Genomic DNA, 21,210 nt, shown 5'->3' with positions numbered 1-21,210 from the left:
CGCCCTACATTCATGGGCTCCAGCGCCCCTCCCCCTCCGAGGACTCCCCCCTTCCTGGGCTCCATTCTCCGCTTGCTGGGCCCCTGGGGATCCCCTGCTCCCATTCAGGGGGTCTGTGCTTTTCACACTGTCCCCTCTTGGAGCTCTTCTTCCCTCCCCCTAGACTTTATTCCTCCCTGACCTATTTCTTCCCCTGGACATAGGCTAGTGTCATTGTGAGGACAGCAGAGTGGGCTGGGGCTCTTTCCCGGAGCTGTCCATCTGTGTGGTGGTTTTGTTTGGCTCCTCTCCACCCCCTGCCCTGGCCAGACCCCAGTGCAGCTCCAGCTCCGGACAGTCTCTGATGCCCGCCACCTGTGGGGCCCCGCCTGCCTCCCCAGAGCTGAGACGCCTGGGATCGGAGCAGAAGTGGGGCCACTCTCGGCCAGTGGGGGGTGGGGGTTAGCGTGGAGGGGGTTTGGCTGGGCCCCTCCAGGCAAGTGGGTCCTGAGGGAGCCTGGCTGGGGCGGGGGCAGGCCCTGGCATGACTGATAGCGCTGCTCTCAAGGGGCTGGAGTGATTCCCAGGACCGGCCCCAGCCATGCTGCTGGCTCAGCCCAGCTGACACTCACCTTACCTCCCAGCAGGGCTAGTGAGTGCGGCCAGGGGAGGGGGCAGGGCATGAGGGAGGGAGTGTCTGGGAGGTCTGTGGTGGGTGCTGGGCTGTGAGGCGGTGGAGGGTGCTGGGCAGTGGGGGAGGTCTGTGTGTGTGTTGGGGCGCTGGGCAGTGGGGGTCTGTGTGGGGCACTGTGTAGTTGTGGTGGGGCTGTGGGGAAGGGCACTGGCGAGTCGTGTGCCAAAGGTTGCCAACCCTTCGATTAGAGGGTGAGTCATTAATGAATGTCATGGTGATTTGAAATCTTGAATGGGATTGTGGGGTACTCACCTTCCCCTTGGTTTTGAGCTGCCATTTATTCTCTCTACTAGACACTTTCCATGGAGAATTTTCATCCACCCCTAATGATTATTTCCATTTTACAGATAGGGTTGCCAATCCTCCAGGATTGGCCTGGAGTCTCCCAGAATCGGCACCGATCTCCCGGTGCCTATTGAAAGCAACCTGGGAGATTTTAATAGGATATTTTAAGAAAATGTCATGTGGGGGAGGGGGAATCTCCCAGAATAGCTTCAGTCAGAGTTGGCAACCCTATTTACAGATGAGAAAACTTGAGGCACAGAGAAGTGAAATGATTCGCTGAGAACTGTTCTTGGGGCAGCCCCTCTACAGGTCCCAGCTTTCTCTAAACTGGTCTCTCTGTATTTCTATTCATCTCAAATTAGCCCAGTCCCATCAACTTGACCTACAATGAGTCAATCAGCCCTTAAACTCCAGAATTTGCCATCTTCCTTTGTCTCCCTGTCAGTTTGTTATAGGCAGTGTGGCATGGGACTGTTAGCCCTCTGCTCTCCTAGGTCTTTCTGCCTCCTCGTTGCTCTCTGTTTTCCTTTTTTATGGCTTGGCTTGTTTTCCTTATTGGTCCCAGCTGTGGGTGCATTCCTCCATGATTGGCAGTTCTGGCAGCTGTGCTGGGGTGTGGTCAGCCTAGTTGCCAGTAAGCAGGGAAGATTCCTTTCCTGCCTGTGCTCACGTGGTGTTTATAAACCCATTACTCTTGCCCAAAGTCATACAGGATATGTCTACACTGCAGCTGCTGCACAGTGACTCACAGTGACTCTGGAGTGAAATCTGACTTCTCTTTGTGTGCCCATAGCAGTAGATAACGCTTCTGGCTTGGAGGTTAGATGACAACATGCCTACTTCATTTAAAAAAAAAAAATGAAGTTGAGCCTGAATCAGTTCAAGGAGGAAAACAATCAAAGGATTTCAATTTTCTGTGCCCATAAAAGAAGATCCACATTGAAACTGTGTGAACAGCTTTCCATTAATAAAGAAGTTACCAGTTTGAAAGTATAAATTGCTATGATACCAAAAGGCATAATGTAATAGGAAGTTGACCCAAGAACAAGTCAGTTCTGTTATGAATGGAAACAGAATTAAACCTGTTAAAAGGGCACATTATTCTCACTTGTCTAATCTAACACTCCAAGCCAAACTCGTCAATAAAACAGCAGAACTCTTCTTGGCAAAGGCTGTTTGGAAAGAAAAGTGCTGAAAGGTATCAGACCTATTTTTTGCATCCACTTAGTAATTTTTTCCTAGTCATCTAATGCATGCTTGTGTGCCCAGCATCAGTGTACTGTAGTAGGTGCTACCATGATGAAAAATGTAACCAGAGATTGTACTGATTAACATCAGCAATCTCATACTTGCATTAGAAATGAATGCAGGATTACCAAGTGCTGATATATTCTGTCCATTTACCATTCTGCTTTTAATAAAACTTCTAACACATCATACTGGAGTTTACATTTATTTAAATAGGCCTAGGCTTTGTCTGGGTTAGGCGAAAAAAGATGAGTTTTTGATATGTTTGCTAACATACTTTAAAACACCACAATAGGATAAGTGGTATAAGGATAAGTGGTATTTTAAAATGTGCTAACTGCTTGAGGTGAATATGGTTCACATTAAAATACAACTTAAACTGTTTATAGTGGAATTTTAAAATACATGAGCTAGCACATTTAAAAAAAATATCCTTTTCTGGCCCTAATCTGGACAAACACAAGCGTATAGGAAACCTGTAAAATGATATAGTTTTGCTTTGGGGATGAATGGATTACTGTGGGTCTTGCTTCTGCCATTTCTTATTGAGTCCTCATGTGATCCCAAATGGTGCATGTTACAGGGGAATCCTTATGATTCGGTGTCATTTGCAGTATAGAGTCTGACAAGATTGATGGTTCCCCAGCACTTACAGAAGCAGACAGACAAAGATGGTCAATAACTCAATTGGAAATTTGAGCTTTTGCTATATAATTAAACTGCAAACATTTAAGAGATTAAGGTAGTCTCTTTTTAGAATGCAGATACATTTTAAAGAAATAATAAATAATATAAATTAGTAATATTTGGCTCTTGTATAGTAGCTCTTGTCTAATAACATCATAGAAATTTACAAATGCTGATGAAGTAAGCTCATATAAAAGCCCTACAAGGGCAGGTCATTCCCCTTTTACAGATGGAGAAATTGAAACACAGAAAGGAAGTGGTTTAGCCATGATCACTCAGGGCTCATCTACACACAGTTTTTGTACTCCCATTACTGTAATGGTTTAGAAATTGATACAAAGTGGTATAGTACTCTAGTGTTGACACAATTATATTGCTGTAAGGGTGCTTATATCGATATAGCCACCATTATACTGGTGTAACGGTGTCAACGCTAGACATTGTACCACTTCAGTTAAAATCAGTTTCTAAATTGATATAGTGGTACAAAAATTGTGTGTAGATCAGCCCTCAGTGAATCTGTGGCCAAGTCCCTTATCCTTAGTCATGTGCTGTGACCACTAAACAACATTCACTCCCCAGCTGGAGATACTGAATGTATCAGTAATAGGCTTAATTCATACAGGTCACATCTCTGAAATGTTTATTTCATACATCTTGAATCGAAATTTGGGAGTTGAAAGAAATGGTGACCTTTTGTGTGAATGGACATAAAATGGAATGTTTTCATTTCCAATGGGCTTTAAGCTAAGCAAATATTAGTCAGTCCAAACTAGGTTTGAAATTAAATTATTCTTATTTGTTGGCATGTGCCGGAGAATTGCTTTGATCTATCTGTACTTTCACCAAAGGGGTATTGGCAGCCTGGCTTTCCATTTGTAGCCATTCAGGATGAAAGGGGTTATAATAGCCACCTTGTGTGGCAGTGATATTGAACAGATGACATTATTTGGGTAATATTAAATGAATAAAGGTAAACATGCTTCAATTAAAATGTTTTTGCAGGCAGAGTGCAATAGTGCTATTGGAAACTCTTCTATGTGGGTTTAAGGAATTTGGCCACATTTGTAACTGGTTTGCTTTAACTCTGAAGTTGTTGGAAAGAGAGAACCTTGTACTGTAAACTGTTAATTCATATTTTCAAAAAAAAAAAAAATTTTTAAAGTAACTTTTGGATGTGGATTTTTTTATGATGAAGATGACAGAGTTTTGCTGTCTGTTACCGATTTTAATGGGAGATATTAAAGGCCACCCACTTTCTTAATCATGATCATTAGAACTTGTATATCTCCTTCATCCAGGGGTCTCAAAGTAGATTACAAACAGTTAATTATGCCCGTACACAATAGCAGATGGCAGTTCAGAAGGCGCGCACAAAGGTGAACGGCAACGCACAATAAATGAATGAATGAATGGCATCCTTTCCATCTTGCTAATGACCCACAAAGAGAATGTCAGTTTGTTAAAAAAAAAAAAAAAAAAAAAAAAAAGGCTGTGCTTGTCTTTTATATTAGGAATATTGGGTATTGACTTCCCGCTTTTTATTAAAAGACTTTGGCAGGGTTTGGAGAGATCTGGATGGTGATGTCACATGAAACTGACACCTGAGCTGCAGCTCCCAGGTTGCTGACTGAGGTGGCAGGAGATGCTTATTCTTAGACCTTGCTTAGGTACAAAGGTACCTTGTTTCAACAGAATTAGTTAACTTAATTTGATTCCGAACCCCACTGAACACCAGTGTAGATACAGTTTACCAACCTTAATTTGAAATAGAGTTCCAGGGTAGACCCATAAAGTGTGGTTTACAGTCAAGTAAGGCCCTGTCTATGTAGGCCCTTGTAGGCCCTGTCTATGTAGCAGAAAATGGAGCATTTTTCAATTGTGTTAGTTCAGTAAGTTAGCTTAGCATCACTGGAATACCCCTTTAGCACCTGTGTAGACACAGTTTTGTGGCACAATGTGGACTGCGGGGGTGTGACCAAAATGATGTGCTCTAATTGCCCAATGTAGACGCTGTTGGTGCGAACTAAAAGGTACTTAGTTTGCGTTAACGTAGTTCTCTTTCAAACAGGACTGTACTAACACAAACTAGGTAATGTTTAGTTTCTGTCAGCATCATCCACCGGGGAGTGCAACATTTTAGTGCGCTCTACAGTTCACAGCCCCCGTAGTCTACACTGCAGTCCAGTGTAGACCTTTACAATCATGCTAGCTGATTTTGTCGTAACCTAGGCTTCTCTCTAGACGTTAACTCAACCAGTTTAGCATATTCTGAAGTACAGTTGCTTTGCGTTGACTAGAGTTTTAGAAGATGTAAAGTAGAGTTAGCTAACTTGGTCTAACATCACTCCTTTAAATCCTAGTCTAGACGAACCTATATAGAGGGCCTGAGGGGTTCTAGTATTTGTCCACATCTGCAACTTGTTCTGTGTTAGTCCTTTATCCTGCTTGTTTTAACAACTAGGTGCATGTATCTATAGTTTTTTGCTCTAATATTTGTGAGTTAACCTGTATCTCTTCAGCTTGTTAAAATAAATTATTACCCTGATGGCCTTTGTTTAGTCCATGTGTGTATAAACCCATCAATACATGGTTAAATAAATAAAATAAATTAATGGAGATATCCTATCTCCTAGAACTGGAAGGGACCTTGAAAGGTCATCGAGTCCAGCCCCCTGCCTTCACTAGCAAGACCAAGTACTGATTTTGCCCCAGATCCCTAAGTGGCCCCCTCAAGGATTGAACTCATTACCCTGGGTTTAGCAGGCCAATGCTCAAACCACTAAGCTATCCCTCCCCTTCTCATGTACTTTGTGCTGATTACTTTTGTTCCAAAGGAAAGTGATGAGCCATATTTACAGGTTCTGGGTTTAAAAATATTAGCCTTAGCTGATATTTGTTTAAACAATCAGCTCTGTTGATGGGGTTGTCTTAAACTTTAGCAGGACTTTAGGTCCATTTAAGTATTTGCATGTGGATGCCATGGGGGGGAACAGGTTGAGCAAGGATGAAGAAACAAAAATCAAAGCAAAGGGAGAGATTTGTAGGTTAAAAAGTGTGGGTTTTGAATAGTTGCTTCAAAACCAGACATATTTGTTGGAATGTAATCTTTTAGTTCTACATGTGAATTAGTAATGTTTGAATTTCAAATCTGAGACTTTTTTCCATCTTTTTTTTTTTGTATCATTGAAAACACACACATTATATTTCTACCTCTTCTGTGTATTATTACTTTTGTATCCTCTAGAACAGGGTACGCGGCCTACCAGGGTAAGTCCCCGGACGGGCCGGACCTGTTTGTTTACCTACCGCCTCTGCAGGTTCGGCCGATTGCGGCTCCGTTGGCCCGCGCCGCTTCCCACAGCCTCCATTGGCCTGGAGCGGCAAACCGTGGCCAGTGGGAGCTGCGATCGGCCGAACCAGCGGAGGCGGCAGGTAAACAAACTGACCCGGCCCACCAAGGGGCTTACCCTGGCTGGCCACGTGCCAAGGGTTGCCGATCCCTGCTCTGGAACTCTGCTCTGGTATTATCTCCTGATAGACTGCAGAAGCACTTCTTTTAGTGCCTTTCTGCCACTGGTTCAATAATTTTTGTCAAGATGAATTGCAGCAACAACAAAAAGTGGGTAATATGCTAATTGTTTAATTGTAAGCCTTACTTTTATGAGCAGTGATGATGGACTAACCTGTGAGCCATGATACGAGGACTAGTGATAGGTTTAACTCTCCGCATGATCTGTACACACTTGTTTAACTAATGGTGTAATTTTATACTGATTTATTTAAATTGATGCATCTTTGTGTGTGGGCACTCTTAAATGGATTTAAATCTGGTTGATATCTGGTTAGCTTGTTCCTGAAAACAGGGGAAAGCTTAATCGATAAAACTAGTTTTAGGTTGATGATATCAGTGTTTTCCCTCAGGGTTTTCCACTAGTGTAATGACACTGGGGCAACTTTGTATGTTGACAAGCCTGCAGGAGCCTATCTGCTGAAGCCACATTACCACACATAGTTATGTCACCCTTGTGGTTTTCTCATCCAAAACCTGCTTAGATTTACTACCATACGGTCCACATCTGGCATATGACTAGTTGGCAGTAGTGTCAACTCTCATGATATTTGATGTTTTTCTTAAAGCCCCAGCTCCTGGAGTCATGAAATTATGTAACATTCTATTTTATTTTTTCCTTCCCCCACCCCCTTTTCGTTTGTTTCTCTTTCCTTTTGTTTTGCTGGTTTCTCTTTCCTTTTGTTTTGCTGGTTTCCCTTTCATTTTCCCTCGTTCTTTCTTTCCTTTTCATTTTCTTTTTCTTTCGTTCGTTTTTTCTTTTGTTTTCTCGTTCTTTCAGTGGTGTACCTTTACTATAGAGTCCCATGGAAAGTGAATGGGGTTGGAGTGGAAGACTGGAGGGAGAGGTACTTGAGGCGGTTTCTGTTCAGTTAGTCTCCTCTAAGGCAGATTCTCTGTGGTTAGCGTCCTCTAGGGAGGCCATGGGTGGTCTGTAACCATAGAAACTCCACACACAGCATCACCCAACCAGCTGCAGATACAGAGATAAGGCAAGAGTGACACTGGGTGGAGTGATGTAGGGTGTTGTGCTGTGTCGAAGGGTACGTTGGGGGACTACTTTCTTGGCGAGAGGAATGAGGCAAATCCAAAGATGGACATGAGGAACCAGAGATGACTTTGGGGGAGCCAGGCCAGGGTGATGGAGGGGCAATTAAAGTGAGGAAGCCAGAATGTGAAGCGGAGTGTGGAGGAGCTGTGGGGATCCAGAGGTAGAAGAGGGGGTGTGGGTGGGGAACCCAGGGTGGGAGGCAATAGAGGGTCCTGTGGCACCTTTAAGACTAACTGCCACAGGACCCTCTGTTGCTTTTTACAGATTCAGACTAACACGGCAACCCCTCTGATACTTGACAGGGTGGGAGGGTGAGTGAGCAGAAAGGGGGATGGAGCGGAAACTGAATGGGAAACTGCTGGATTTGTTTGGGAGAAAGTATTAATTTGAGAGGGAGGAGGAGGAGCAATGAATTGAAGGATTTTAGAGTCAAGGTTATATAATAAGACAGTGCTTGTTTGAATATTCAAATTAGATTTTGCATAATCTGCATGGAGCCTTTTCCAAACGTACAACATTAATGTATGCTAAGTGGAGTGGTGACACAAGGCTAGTTAATACGGCTTAAATTTTAAAACCTGAGGCATCAAACTGGTTTTGATTTTAGTAGATTAGTGGGCTAGAAAAGGACCAGACATTTCAGCCTACTGTTCCCAGTGATGTGTGTCTTAAGCAATTAATTGTAGGCAAATTATGAAGGAGAGCAAAGTCATACAAAACACCCTTCATCCTTGTTATTTCTGTATGTACTTTCCTTCCCTTGCAATGAATGTATCTCCGAGGCTGCAGGAGAGTGGATTTTTAATCTTTCATAGGTATTTATACACCTTGAAACCAGATTTTTAGAGTTGTATGTCCAAAAGAATGTGTATAATTTGCACATACAATTACTTCAGTTACATGCAGAGTTACTTATGATAACTGCATATCATTTATGCAGAGATAAGAAGGGCTCGAAAGCCTGTCTCACCGACAGAAGTTGGTCCAATAAAAGATTTCATTACATCCCCCACTTTGTCTCTCTAATATATTGGGACCAACACAGCTACAATTATACTGCATGTCTCATTTATGTATACTTTTTTGCAAACAGTAGTTCTAAAAATCTAGGTTGTGCAGACTGAGCGTAGGAGTGTCACCTGAGACAGCAAGAGATAGAGGAGAAAATCTGCCACTTATTCAGGGTATATTCTGGTTTCATGGACTAGTGTATTTGATCTAAATAAGGTTTTGCAGCCTCATCAAAGCATGATCTGCTAGAGAATGTGGCAAACGAGGAGGTAATGCATACCTTGCAACAAGGCAGTGGATATTTTCAAATTGTTATAGTTTGGTAAAAGTGTAATTGCACATGACCATGAAGGCATGACAATAAATCTTACTTCTAGGCAATATTGATATGTGCCAGTACATAGCTATTGGGTTACAAAGGGAGTCAGATTTGAGTCCTGAAAATATAATGCCTATTCTCCTGTCTGGAGGAGTTGTTCCAGGAAGGGTAGGTCTATTGAGTATAATTTTGCAATAACACTGTCCTTATTGGTTCCTTACGATCATGTTTCTGTCCCCCTCTCTTTGTAGCAAGAATTGAATTTGATGCTTCCCTAGGTTTCTGTGTTTGTGTGTTGAGGAGGAGAGGAGTGGTCAGTGCTTGAGTTAGTTACCTTGCAGGTATCAGTAGGTAGTTACCTTGGCACAGAGAGGGATCAAAGAGAATTTAGGCTGGGATACTTTGGATATTTGAGCAATTTTTGGTTGCTCTCCATGCCTCCTTGTGTGTGTCAAACACCAATGAGATGCTACAGTACCATCGTGATATCACGGTGCTGATTTTGATCTTGTGCCGGCGTTTCCAGATGTTGTCGTCTACCATGGCCATTTGAGCAGGGTTTGGGAATTTTTTTACATAAAAATTAGTTAGTCTTTAAGGTGCCACCAGACTCCTTGTTGTTTTTACATAAACAGTTTTTCATCAGAAAATAACACATTGTCGAAACCGAAACTTTTCGTGAAACCATACCAGTTTTGGAAAAAACTTGAATCAGGCAGGATTCTCAGGTCCGGTATGGGATTTCTGGTGAGAGAGAGGAGCCAGTGGGTAGGGCATGCACCTGGGATGTGGGAGGTCCAGGTTCAAGAATCTGCTCTGCCTGTCTGAGAGCAGAAACTTGAACCTGGTCCTCCCACGTTTCAGGTGAGTGCCCTACAGATCAGACTGTGTTGGCTGTTCTGGGGTGAGGGCTCTCTCTTGCTCTCTTTTTTGGAGGGGTGGGTGAGGGGTAAAATTTTGTAAAAGTCTTGGTTTCATCCCAGTGCAATGTGGGAATTTTTTTTCTCTCAAACCTTGAAAATTTTCATGGGATGGGAAAACTGTTTCCTGTCAGGATCTAATAGCCGTGCCTCTGCATATCTTTTTGAAGCTGACTGCTGTGCTTGATGATCTGGTCAAAATGCATGCTGAAATCTACCTGTATATCTGAAGATGGGAGCAGGACTCTTAGAGTGATGTGAAAAAGGACAGAGAGAAGAAACCAGGAGCCTTGGAGACCGAGAGGGTCTTTTATATAATAAAGTTATTGAGAATGTGAACTTGACCTCTGGCTTTTTTTGCCCTTTTCTTAGGGTGACTGTGTTATTACAGTACGGCTGACTGAAGAAGCTGAACTTGAAGATGATGTAGTTTTTTACTTGGTGTTTACTGGCTCCGCTGTCCAACACTGCACAAGCACTAGAAAAATTAATCGTGGGACCTTGGAGACCATTGCTCCTGGTAAGCTCTCTTTGCGAAACACCGCCTAAAACGATTTGTGAAAACGGATCCATCGAAGTTTATTTAAACCTCATGTAATGTTGAGAATATTATTTTCCCCCTACTTGCACAAACTTTTAGAATAAAAAAATATGTATCTGGAATGATCATTTTAAACCAGGCTTTGACTGGATGGGTTTTTAAAAAATGATCCAGAGGCAAACAGAGGTTTATAGCGGAATCGCATCAGTGTGGTAGCATAGTTATTTAATGCATAACTGTTACGCTGTACAAAAGAAAACACAAAGTTTTGCTTCTGCATGTTAAGACTTTGAGTAAAGGCCAGACAGAAGAGGGGACAGTTGCCTTTACAAATTACAAATGTCTAGAAATGCCATTTGTTCAAGGGGATTTGCAGCGCAGTAAGGAACTGGCTGCATTTAGGTTGCTAGGGTTGAGTTGAACAGAGGCTCATTAATGTAGCCACAGGTACAGGCTTCCTCCTTTCCTGGGGGGTGCTCCACCCCAGGCCCTGCTCCCACTCCACCCCTAACCCCAAGCCCCCCCTCGCCTCTTCCTGCCCCGAGTGGGCCCCCCCCCCACTAGTCGTCGTCCCCCCCCCGCGCCTCCTGCATGCTGCGGAACAGCTGTTCGTGGCAGGCGGGAGCCACTGAGAGGGAGGGGGAGGAACTGATCAGCAGGGCTGCCGGTGGGCTGGGGAGGAAGTGACTGCCAGTGGATGCTAAGCATCCACTATTTTTTTTTCGTGGGTACTCTAGCACCCATAGCATCGGCTCCTATGAATGTAGCTGTATTGAAACAAGCCCCTGCCTTAAACCTAAAACACCTTCGTGCACTTAAACACAGTGACATAGTTTCTGCGCTCGAAGACTTTTCCCAGGTGCTCCAGGTGTTCTGTCCATGAATCAGAAAAAATGGCCACATCATCGAGGTAGGCAACTGCAGATTCTTCCAATCCGGCTAAGAGACCATCTACAAGTCTTTGGAAGGTGGCGGGTGCATTTCGCAACCCGAAAGGGAGTACATTGAATTCATACACCCCTGCCTGGGTGACGAAGGCGGACCTTTCCTTAGCGGGTTCATCTAGTGGTACTTGCCAGTACCCTTTGGTTAAGTCTAAAGTAGAGATGAATTGGGCATGTCCCAATTTTTCCAATAGCTCATCTGTGCGTGGCATTGGATAGTTGTCAGGACGAGTTACAGCATTTAGCTTACGGTAGTCCACGCAAAGCGTATTTCCCCATCTGGTTTGGGAACTAGAACCACTGGAGATGCCCATGCACTGTTAGAGGGGCGGATTATACCCATCTGTAGCATGTCCTGGATCTCCCTTTGTATAGCCGCTTGGGCATGAGGTGACTCCCGGTAGGGTGGGGTTCTAATTGGGTGAGCATTACCTGTGTCAATGGAGTGGTATGCCCGTTCGGTCCGTCCTGGAGTGGCTGAGAAAATCGGTGCAAAGCTTGTGCACAGCTCCTGATCTGCTGTCGCTGCAGACGTCCCAGGGTCGTGGAGAGGTTCACCTCTTCCACGCCACCATTCCTTGTTCCTTCGTAGTAGACACCTGCAGGCCACTCCGCGTCATCTGTTTCCTGGGCTGTAAACTGGCAAACGTTTAATCCTCTGGAATAAAAGGGCTTAAGAGAATTAACATGGTATACCTTAGGCTTTATGTTGGAGGTGGGGGAGGCTATGAGATAGTTAACAGCTCCTAGGCGCTCCTGGACCGTGAATGGTCCTTCCCACGACGCTTCCATTTCATGGGCCTGGAGCGCCTTTAAGACCATGACTTGGTCTCCTACTTTGAAGGACCGTTCTCTGGAATGTTTATCATACCAGGCCTTTTGCTCTTCCTGAGCATCCTTTAGGTTTTCTTTAGCAAGGGCTAAAGAGTGTCGGAGGGTGTTTTGTAGGTTGCTTACAAAGTCTAGAATGTTAGTTCCTGGAGAAGGCGTAAACCCCTCCCATTGCTGCTTCACCAACTGTAATGGCCCCTTAACCTCGCGGCCATACACAAGTTCAAATGGTGAAAACCCTAAATTGGGATGTGGTACAGCCTTGTAGGCAAAAAGCAACTGCTGCAACACTAGATCCCAATCATTGGAGTGTTCATTTACGAATTTACGTATCATGGCCCCCAAAGTTCCATTAAACCTCTCCACCAGACCATTGGTTTGATGGTGATGAGGGGTGGCAACCAAGTGATTCACCCCATGAGCGTCCCACAGGTTTTTCATGTTCCCTGCCAGGAAATTAGTTCCCGAATCTGTAAGGATGTCGGAGGGCCAACCTACCCTGGCAAAAATGTCTGCTAATGCCTGGCACACACTTTTAGTCTTGGTGTTGCTTAAGGGTACAGCTTCCGGCCATCGGGTAGCAAAATCCATGAAAGTCAGTATGTACTGCTTTCCTCTGGGTGTCTTCTTTGGGAAAGGACCCAGAATATCCACAGCTACTCTCTGAAATGGGACCTCAATTATGGGTAGTGGCTGGAGAGGGGCTTTAACCTGGTCTTGGGGCTTTCCCACTCGTTGGCACACCTCACAAGACCGGACATAATTAGCAACGTCCTTGCCCATTCCCTCCCAGTGGAAGGACTTCCCCAACCGGTCTTTGGTTCTGTTCACCCCAGAATGGCCACTGGGATGATCATGGGCTAAGCTCAAGAGCTTTACCCGATACTTAGTGGGAACTACCAACTGTCTTTGAGGATGCCAGTCTTCCTGGTGCCCACCAGAAAGAGTCTCCTTGTATAAAAGTCCTTTTTCTACAACAAACCGGGATCGGTTAGAAGAGCTGAGAGGCGGTGGGGTGCTCCGCGCCGCCGCCCAAGCTTTCTGGAGGCTGTCATCTGCTTCCTGCTCGGCCTGGAACTGTTCCCTTGATGCTGGAGACATCAGTTCCTCCTTGGACTGTGGACTGGGGCTTGGTCCCTCTGGAAGCGATGCAGGTGCTGGGACTGTTTCCATTGACTGTGAACCGCTGTCCGCTGGTGCACTATGTGGTATTTCAGGCTCTGGCTGAGCCTCTTGGGTAGGGTTATCTGCTACTTCCGCCAGTTCAGGCTCGCTGGTGCCCTCTGGCATTGGAGTTGTAGACGGGTTTGCAAGCGCTGGACTCAGTGCTGGCAATGGTTCTGGTGCTGGTTGCGTTGTCAGTTCCGGTTCCGGGACTGGCTTTGGCTGGGTCTCTGGGATTGGATCCACTACGGCTGTTGCAGTCGTTGGCAGGGGATCCGGTTCCACCACCTGTGTTTGGGTCTCCGGTAACACAGACGGGGCCCTGGTGGACGGCTCAGGAACAGGGATGGGGGTGGAAGCTTGCTTAGCCTGGCTGCGGGTGACTATTCCCACCCTCTTGGCTAGCTTCACATGGTTGGCCAAGTCTTCCCCCAGCAGCATGGGGATGGGATAATTGTCAGAGACTGCAAAATTCCACATTCCTGCCCAGCCCTTATATTGGACATGCAACTGGGCTGTAGGCAAGGTTACAGACTGTGACACGAAGGGTTGAATTGTCACTGTAGCCTCCGGGTTGATGAGTTTGGGGTCCACTAGGGATTGGTGGATAGTTGACACTTGTGCCCCAGTATCCCTCCAAGCGATAACCTTCTTACCGCCCACTCTCAAGGTTTCCCTTCGCTCCGAGGGTATGAGAGAGGCATCTGGGTCTGGGGATCTTTGGTGTGACTGGGGTGTAATGAACTGTAATCGGTTGGGGTTCTTGGGGCAGTGAGCCTTTATATGCCCCAGTTCATTACATTTAAAACATCGCCCTGCTAAGGTATCACCGGGGCGATGTTGTTTGATGGAGACTGGTGTGGTGGGGTGAGAAGGCGTCTGGGGTTTCCCTTGGGATGTGGGTGGGGCCTTGGGTTGTCCCCGGTGGTAAGGTTTTGTTTCGGCTTGCCCCTTCTGATATTCGCTCCAACTGCTACTAGCTTTTTTCTTTTCTGTCACCTCCACCCATTTGGCTCCAATCTCCCCCGCCTCGGTTACAGTTTTGGGCTTCCCATCTAGGATGTACCTTTCTATTTCCTCAGGAACACCCTCTAAAAACTGCTCCATTTGCAATAGGAAGGGCAACTCTTCCGTAGATTTAACATTTGCTCCTGATATCCAGGCATCCCAATTTTTCCCAATGTGGTAGGCATGTCGGGTAAATGACACATCGGGTTTCCACCTTAGGGCTCTGAACCGCCGACGGGCATGCTCAGGTGTTAGCCCCATTCTGATTCTGGCCTTGTTTTTAAAAAGTTCATAACTGTTCATGTGTTCCTTAGGCATTTCAGCCGCCACCTCTGCTAAGGGTCCACTGAGCTGCGGCCTCAGCTCTACCATGTACTGGGTTGGAGGGATGTTGTATCCAAGGCAGGCCCTTTCAAAATTTTCTAAGAAGGCCTCAGTATCATCGCCTGCCTTGTAGGTAGGGAATTTCCTGGGATGGGAAGTGGTACCTGGAGAGGAGTTGTTAGGATGGTCTGATGCACCCTGCCTAGTCCTTGCTGCTTCCAGTTCCATCTCTTTTTCTTTCAGCTCCATCTCTCTTTTATGGGCCTCCTGTTTGGCTTTTTCCAGCTCCATTTCTCTCTTGTGGGCCTCCTCTTTGGCTTTCTCTTCTCTGTCTCTCAGCTCCATCTCTCTCTTGTGGGCCCCCTCTTTGGCTTTCTCTTCTCTGTCTCTCAGCTCCATCTCTCTCTTGTGGGCCTCCTCTTTAGCTTTTTCTTCTTTGGTAGTCATTTTCCTGGTTTTCTTGTGCTGGGTCACACCCCTCTGCAGTTGACTGAAACTGGGATGTACTTAGCTCTGGCTGCTGCTGAGTTAACAGAGACTTTCTAACAAGCTACTCCCGAGGATGTAAAAAGAAAAAAAAACAATTCAACTTGTAAATTATCTTTACCAGTCAGTCAAAGTTTGCTCCCTTTGAACCCTTCTCTTAACAAAGGACCTCGTTAAAAAAAACTTAACACCTCTGCCTTCAGGCAAGGAGAGATAAGATATGCGTCTACCTTCAGCTCTGCTCTCCAAGCAGCTAGAAGGAAAAAAAAATCTCTTACTGGCTTTTGGGTCTAAAACAATCTCCACCGCTGTGCCACCATGTCAAGGCTGTATCCCCACTTTGAACTTTAGGGTACAAATGTAGGGGCCTGCATGAAAACTTCTAAGCTTATCTACCAGCTTAGCTTTGGTCCACTGCCACCATCACAAGAATTCCCTCCCTGGGAAGCCTTGAGAAACCTTTCACCAATTCCCTGGTGAACACAGATCCAAACCCCCTTGGATCTTAAAACAAGGAGAAATTAACCATCCCCCCTCCTTCCTCCCACCCTCCTTTCACCAACTCCTGGTGAATACAGATCCAAACCCCCTTGGATCTTAAAACAAGGAGAAATCAATCTGGTTCTTAAAAAAGAAGGCTTTTAATTAAAGAAAAAGGTAAAAATCATCTCTGTAAAATCAGTATGGAAAATAGCTTTACAGGGTAATCAAACTTAAAGAGCTCAGAGGACCCCCCTCTGTCTTAGGTTCAAAGTACAGCAAAACAAAGATAAACACTCTGGTAAAAGGTACATTTACAAGTTGAGAAAACAAAGTAAATCTAAGACGCCTTGCCTGTCTTTTTACTTACAAGTTTGAAATAGGAGAGACTTGTTTAGAAAGATGGGGAGAACCTGGATTGATGTCTGGTCCCTCTCAGTCCCAAGAGCGAACAACCTCTTAAAACAAAGAGCACACACAAAAGCCTTTCCCCCCCCAAGATTTGAAAGTATCTTGCCCCCTTATTGGTCCTTCGGGTCAGGTGTCAGCCAGGTTACCTGAGCCTCTTAACCCTTTACAGGTAAAAGGATTTGGAGTCTCTGTACACAGAGAGCTGTTACCCTTCCCTTTATAGTTATGACACATAGTTTCTGAAGTTGTTGCAGGGTGTGATCTCTCTCCAATAAATGTGCTTGGTCCTTGGTGACTTTCCCACTCCTGTGGTATATAGTGCTCAGGAAGAGTCATTCTTGGAGTCTCTTTGGCCCAGGCTTCATGCAATTAAAGAAGGGCAGCAATTTCCTTCAGTGGCTTCACACCATGGGAATGAAAATTTTCCAGATGGCATTCTTTACTATTAACCTTTTATCCTGACTGTTGCTATACAGCGCATTGATATGAGTGTGAGGAAAAAACAGTCTATTATTTTCAACTATATACAACAGTATAGCTTATGTAATTTAGTGTATTTCCTGCTTTTATCTATGTGGCAGGTAATGTTATAGGAGAGACGCATGTTCAATGGAATTTGCCAGTGACAGCGTGCTTCTGTATGTTGCTGTGGTCTCTTTGTTTCCTCCTGGTAAATGTAGTGATTAAAGCAAAGTTGGCCATATTATTCACTCTGTACAGTCTCTGCACTGTCAGGGTAATTAAAAAGCAACAGAGGGTCCTGTGGCACCTTTAAGACTAACAGAAGTATTGGGAGCATAAGCTTTCGTGGGTAAGAACCTCACTTCTTCAGATGCAAGTAATGGAAATCTCCAGAGGCAGGTATAAATCAGTGTGGAGATAACGAGGTTAGTTCAATCAGGGAGGGTGAGGTGCTCTGCTAGCAGTAGAGGTGTGAACACCAAGGGAGGAGAAACTGCTTCTGTAGTTGGATAGCCATTCACAGTCTTTGTTTAATCCTGATCTGATGGTGTCAAATTTGCAAATGAACTGGAGCTCAGCAGTTTCTCTTTGGAGTCTGGTCCTGAAGTTTTTTTGCTGTAAGATGGCTACCTTAACATCTGCTATTGTGTGGCCAGGGAGGTTAAAGTGTTCTCCTACAGGTTTTTGTATATTGTCATTCCTGATATCTGACTTGTGTCCATTTATCCTCTTGCGTAGTGACTGTCCAGTTTGGCCAATGTACATAGCAGAGGGGCATTGCTGGCACATGATGGCATATAGAACATTGGTGGACGTGCAGGTGAATGAGCCGGTGATGTTGTAGCTGATCTGGTTAGGTCCTGTGATAGTGCTGCTGGTGTAGATATGTGGGCAGAGTTGGCATCGAGGTTTGTTGCATGGGTTGGTTCCTGAGTTAGAGTTGTTATGGTGCGGTGCGTGGTTGCTGGTGAGAATATGCTTAAGGTTGGCGGGTTGTCTGTGGGCGAGGACTGGCCTTCCTCCAAAGGTCTGTGAAAGTGAGGGATCATTGTCCAGGATGGGTTGTAGATCACTGATGATGCGTTGGAGAGGTTTAAGCTGAGGGCTGTAGGTGATGGCCAGTGGAGTTCTGTTGGTTTCTTTTTTGGGCCTGTCTTGTAGCAGGAGGCTTCTGGGTACACGTCTGGCTCTGTTGATTTGTTCCTTTATTTCCTTGTGTGGGTATCGTAGTTTAGAGAATGCTTGGTGAAGATCTTGTAGGTGTTGGTCTCTGTCTGAGGGGTTGGAGCAGATGCGGTTGTACCTCAGTGCTTGGCTGTAGACGATGGATCGTGTGGTGTGTCCGGGGTGGAAGCTGGAGGCATGAAGGTAGGCATAGCGGTCGGTGGGTTTTCGGTATAGGGTGGTGTTAACATGGCCATTGCTTATTTGTACTGTGGTGTCCAGGAAGTGGACCTCCCGTGTAGATTGGTCCAGGCTGAGGTTGATGGTGGGGTGGAAGCTGTTGAAATCATGGTGGAATTCTTCCAGGGTCTCCTTCCCATGGGTCCAGATGATGAAGATGTCATCAATGTAGCGTAGGTAGAGAAGGGGTGTGAGTGGACGAGAGCTGAGGAAGCGTTGTTCCAGGTCAGCCATAAAGATGTTGGCATATTGTGGGGCAATGCGGGTTCCCATAGCGGTGCCACTGGTCTGAAGGTATATATTGTCACCAAATTTGAAATAATTGTGCGTGAGGATAAAGTCACAGAGCTCAGCAATATGTTGTGCTGTGTCATCATCAGGGATACTGTTCCTGACAGCTTGTATTCCATCTGTGTGTGGGATGTTTGTGTAGAGAGCCTCTACATCCATGGTGGCTAGGATGGTGTTTTCTGGGAGGTCACCAATGCATTGTAGTTTTCTCAGGAAATCTGTGGTGTCACGGAGATAGCTGGGAGTGCTGGTGGCGTAGGGTCTGAGTAGGGAGTCCACATATCCAGACAGTCCTTCAGTGAGAATTAAAGTCCTTCAGGGTAATTAAAGTTACTTGGAAAGAGCAATCTAGTACAATTACTGATTACTGGAACCCAGTGCAGTCAGTGAGATTGATTCATTTTCTCATGGAAGCGATACAGGACTGGTAACTCTTAGACTGTTTTTGTGTTGTGTGTACAAGGCATACAGTAATTCTGTGACAGTATTGGGTGCCGGGACCTCATCTCTCTTGGGACCCAAATAGCAGAATTGCCCAGAAAGGAACTGAAACGATTGTGTTCCGTTTCAGCTTGAAAAGGAGCCAGAATACCTCACAGGATTTCATTACAAAAGCAGTCCATTTCTATTGTTGTTATCCTAACATCCCTGTATGCAACAAAGGACACCACTTGAGCTTCTGTTTGACTTTAATGATTGTATCTGCAGTGGTGCTGGATGGCAGTTACCTCTAGTAACTTGGGTTTAATATGTGTATTTCATGTTGGAAGATATTGTCACAGAAGGGAGGACTTCAATATTGGACCAGTCTTTGGTGAGGGGTGGTGGTGGGGGAAGGTGAAGAGAGAGTCTTTTTTATTATACTTGTATCCAGAAAAAAATCTATTTAGCCAGTATCGTTCCTTGGTTCAGTCTCTCTTATTGAAGATGGGTTTCAGAGGGTTAGTCTGTATTAGCAAAAACAATGAGGAGTCCTTGTGGCACCTTAGAGACTAACACATTTATTTGGGCATAAGCTTTTGTGGGCTATAACCCACTTCATGAAAACTTATGCCAAATAAATGTGTTAGTCTCTAAGGTGCCACAAGGGCTCCTCGTTGTTTTTATTGAAGATGCTGATTCTAGTAGGAGAATGATCTCTCTTAGCTCAGCTTCTCCTCCTGCTGGACTCCACAGTGAATCTGCAATCATGTGCTTACCTTTTGTATTCAGCCAGTTACCTTGGAAATGGTTATGATGACTCATAGCTAAGTATTATTTGACCTCACTGGAGGATTAACTATGAGCAAGAGGCAGTGTGTGGGAGACCAGCCCTTGTTGAAACATCATAGCCGGGGTAATTAACAAGTCCTTCATGATTACACAAATTAAGAAAACCATAAGCAAAGTGAATGACTTTTGGCCAATCATCACATGATAGAACTAGGAGTGCAGGTACTCTGCGTAGCATACAAGGTAGGGTGACCAGACGTTCAGATATTATTGGGACTGCCCCGATATTATATAACATAAGCCCAAGACTGAGAAGTTGTTGGCTTGTTTGGGTTTTTTTGTGTAGGGGTGGGGCAGGGAAGAAGGAGGTTTAAAGAGAAAAGTTTTTAAACTCCTTTAAACCTAATATGCAAAAGAAACATTGCCATTTTGTTTCTGAACTTTTTCTGGCAGTTCTGGTTTGAAAACATACCAGTGCTCTGCTAGTACATGCGAACCAAAAAGGGGAACTGACCAGGCGAGGTTCTGCTGTCTATGCTAAAGAAAATGTTTAAAACAAACTCCCATAAAGGGAGAGCATTTGATTAGACTGAACAACATAAGGTAGCATTAGGCAAATAATTTTTTGAACACATGACTTTAACCCTTTCAATTCTCATTATACATAAAAATATTCCATAGTCTGAATGTCTTACTTTAAACAAAAGTTGTTAAGGGCAGAGTCCAAAGCCTGCTACATTTCATCTTACTATGAGTAATCTGCTCTTTTACTGTGTGTTTTCATTGTTGGTCATATGATAACTAATCTTTAAAAGAAATCTTTTGACTATTCAAATACAAGCCTTTACTTCTGTACATGACAAAACTGAAGAAAGGATTTAAATTTATAACCAGAGGTTGAAGATAGGGCAAGATTGTTATTTACAGAGGGATCATTTTTAATTGAAATATTAGATTCTGAATAGACTATATTACTGGGCTGAATTGTACATCAAATTAGATCATCAACTGTGATGTCTTGCAAATATTCAGAACTTGACAGTCCTACTCCCCCAGTGACACAGTGGAAATAGCCAATAACCCAGTAAAATTATCATACAAATTTGTAAGCAGAAATGGATCAGGCTTCATTTTCCTGTGGGTCATTTCACTCATCATGGGTTCATAGAAGGAATAGCTTAGTGTTTGGACCATGAAAACCCACAGTCTCCTTTAAACACATACACATGTTCATATGTGTAGTACAGTTTTGGAATGTATTACAGTGAGACTTCTGAGGGTTTTTTGTTTTAGGATTTGTTGGTGGGTTAGGTCTGAAAAGTTCCTACAAAGTGTTGAATACCGGAAGTGGCAGTTTGTTAAAAGCACCTGATTATAAAATTGTTCCATCTTGCATTCCCATTGCTAGTTAGTGTTGGGGAAGGCAGGGTGGGCCAGAACTGGAGTGGGTTTCGTTCTGAAGTAATGATCACCTCAGCCAAGAAGAGGAACGAAAGTGGGAAAATCACTGTCTAGATTTGTACCAGGAGTGTTGCATAATTAACAGAATGTCACTTGTCTCTCTATTGGGTGGTGGTAATTAGGATTGTTTTTATACAAGCTCTGTTTCCTTTGCTTACTGCTGCGAAGGAGATTAGTAAGAATTTGCACTTCTGCAAACTTATTGATTTTGAGATGCTTAGGAGAGGTCACCCCATATTTTACCTTTTGATCTGTGTGCACGTATATAAAATGTTTATTACCCCATTGGATTACAAACCACATCCAATTGGCAGAGATGGGGTGTGCCTATGCCTAAAACACAAAAGCTGTAACAAAGAATAATTGAAGAGAAAGCACATTTTCAACACAAACACCTTTTATATGCTAGAACAGGGGTCGGCAATG

The 21,210-nt window shown here is 44.5% G+C and overlaps 1 protein-coding gene across 1 annotated transcript in view; it reads left to right on the top strand.

The window, feature by feature from the left end:
• LOC113406081 (A-kinase anchor protein 13-like) overlaps positions 1 to 21,210 on the top strand; it is a 94,237-nt gene that overhangs the window by 51,736 nt on the left and 21,291 nt on the right. The window contains exon 4 of the mRNA XM_029910785.1: positions 10,138 to 10,285. Coding sequence (XP_029766645.1) covers positions 10,138 to 10,285 — 148 coding nt within the window. The remainder of the gene's footprint in view (positions 1 to 10,137; positions 10,286 to 21,210) is intronic.

Source organism: Terrapene carolina, unplaced genomic scaffold (assembly GCF_002925995.2).
Source record: "Terrapene carolina triunguis isolate 2854851 unplaced genomic scaffold, T_m_triunguis-2.0 Scaffold67, whole genome shotgun sequence".
Classification (NCBI taxonomy): Eukaryota; Metazoa; Chordata; order Testudines; family Emydidae; genus Terrapene; species Terrapene triunguis.
This window is presented reverse-complemented; position numbering and strand designations above follow the sequence as displayed.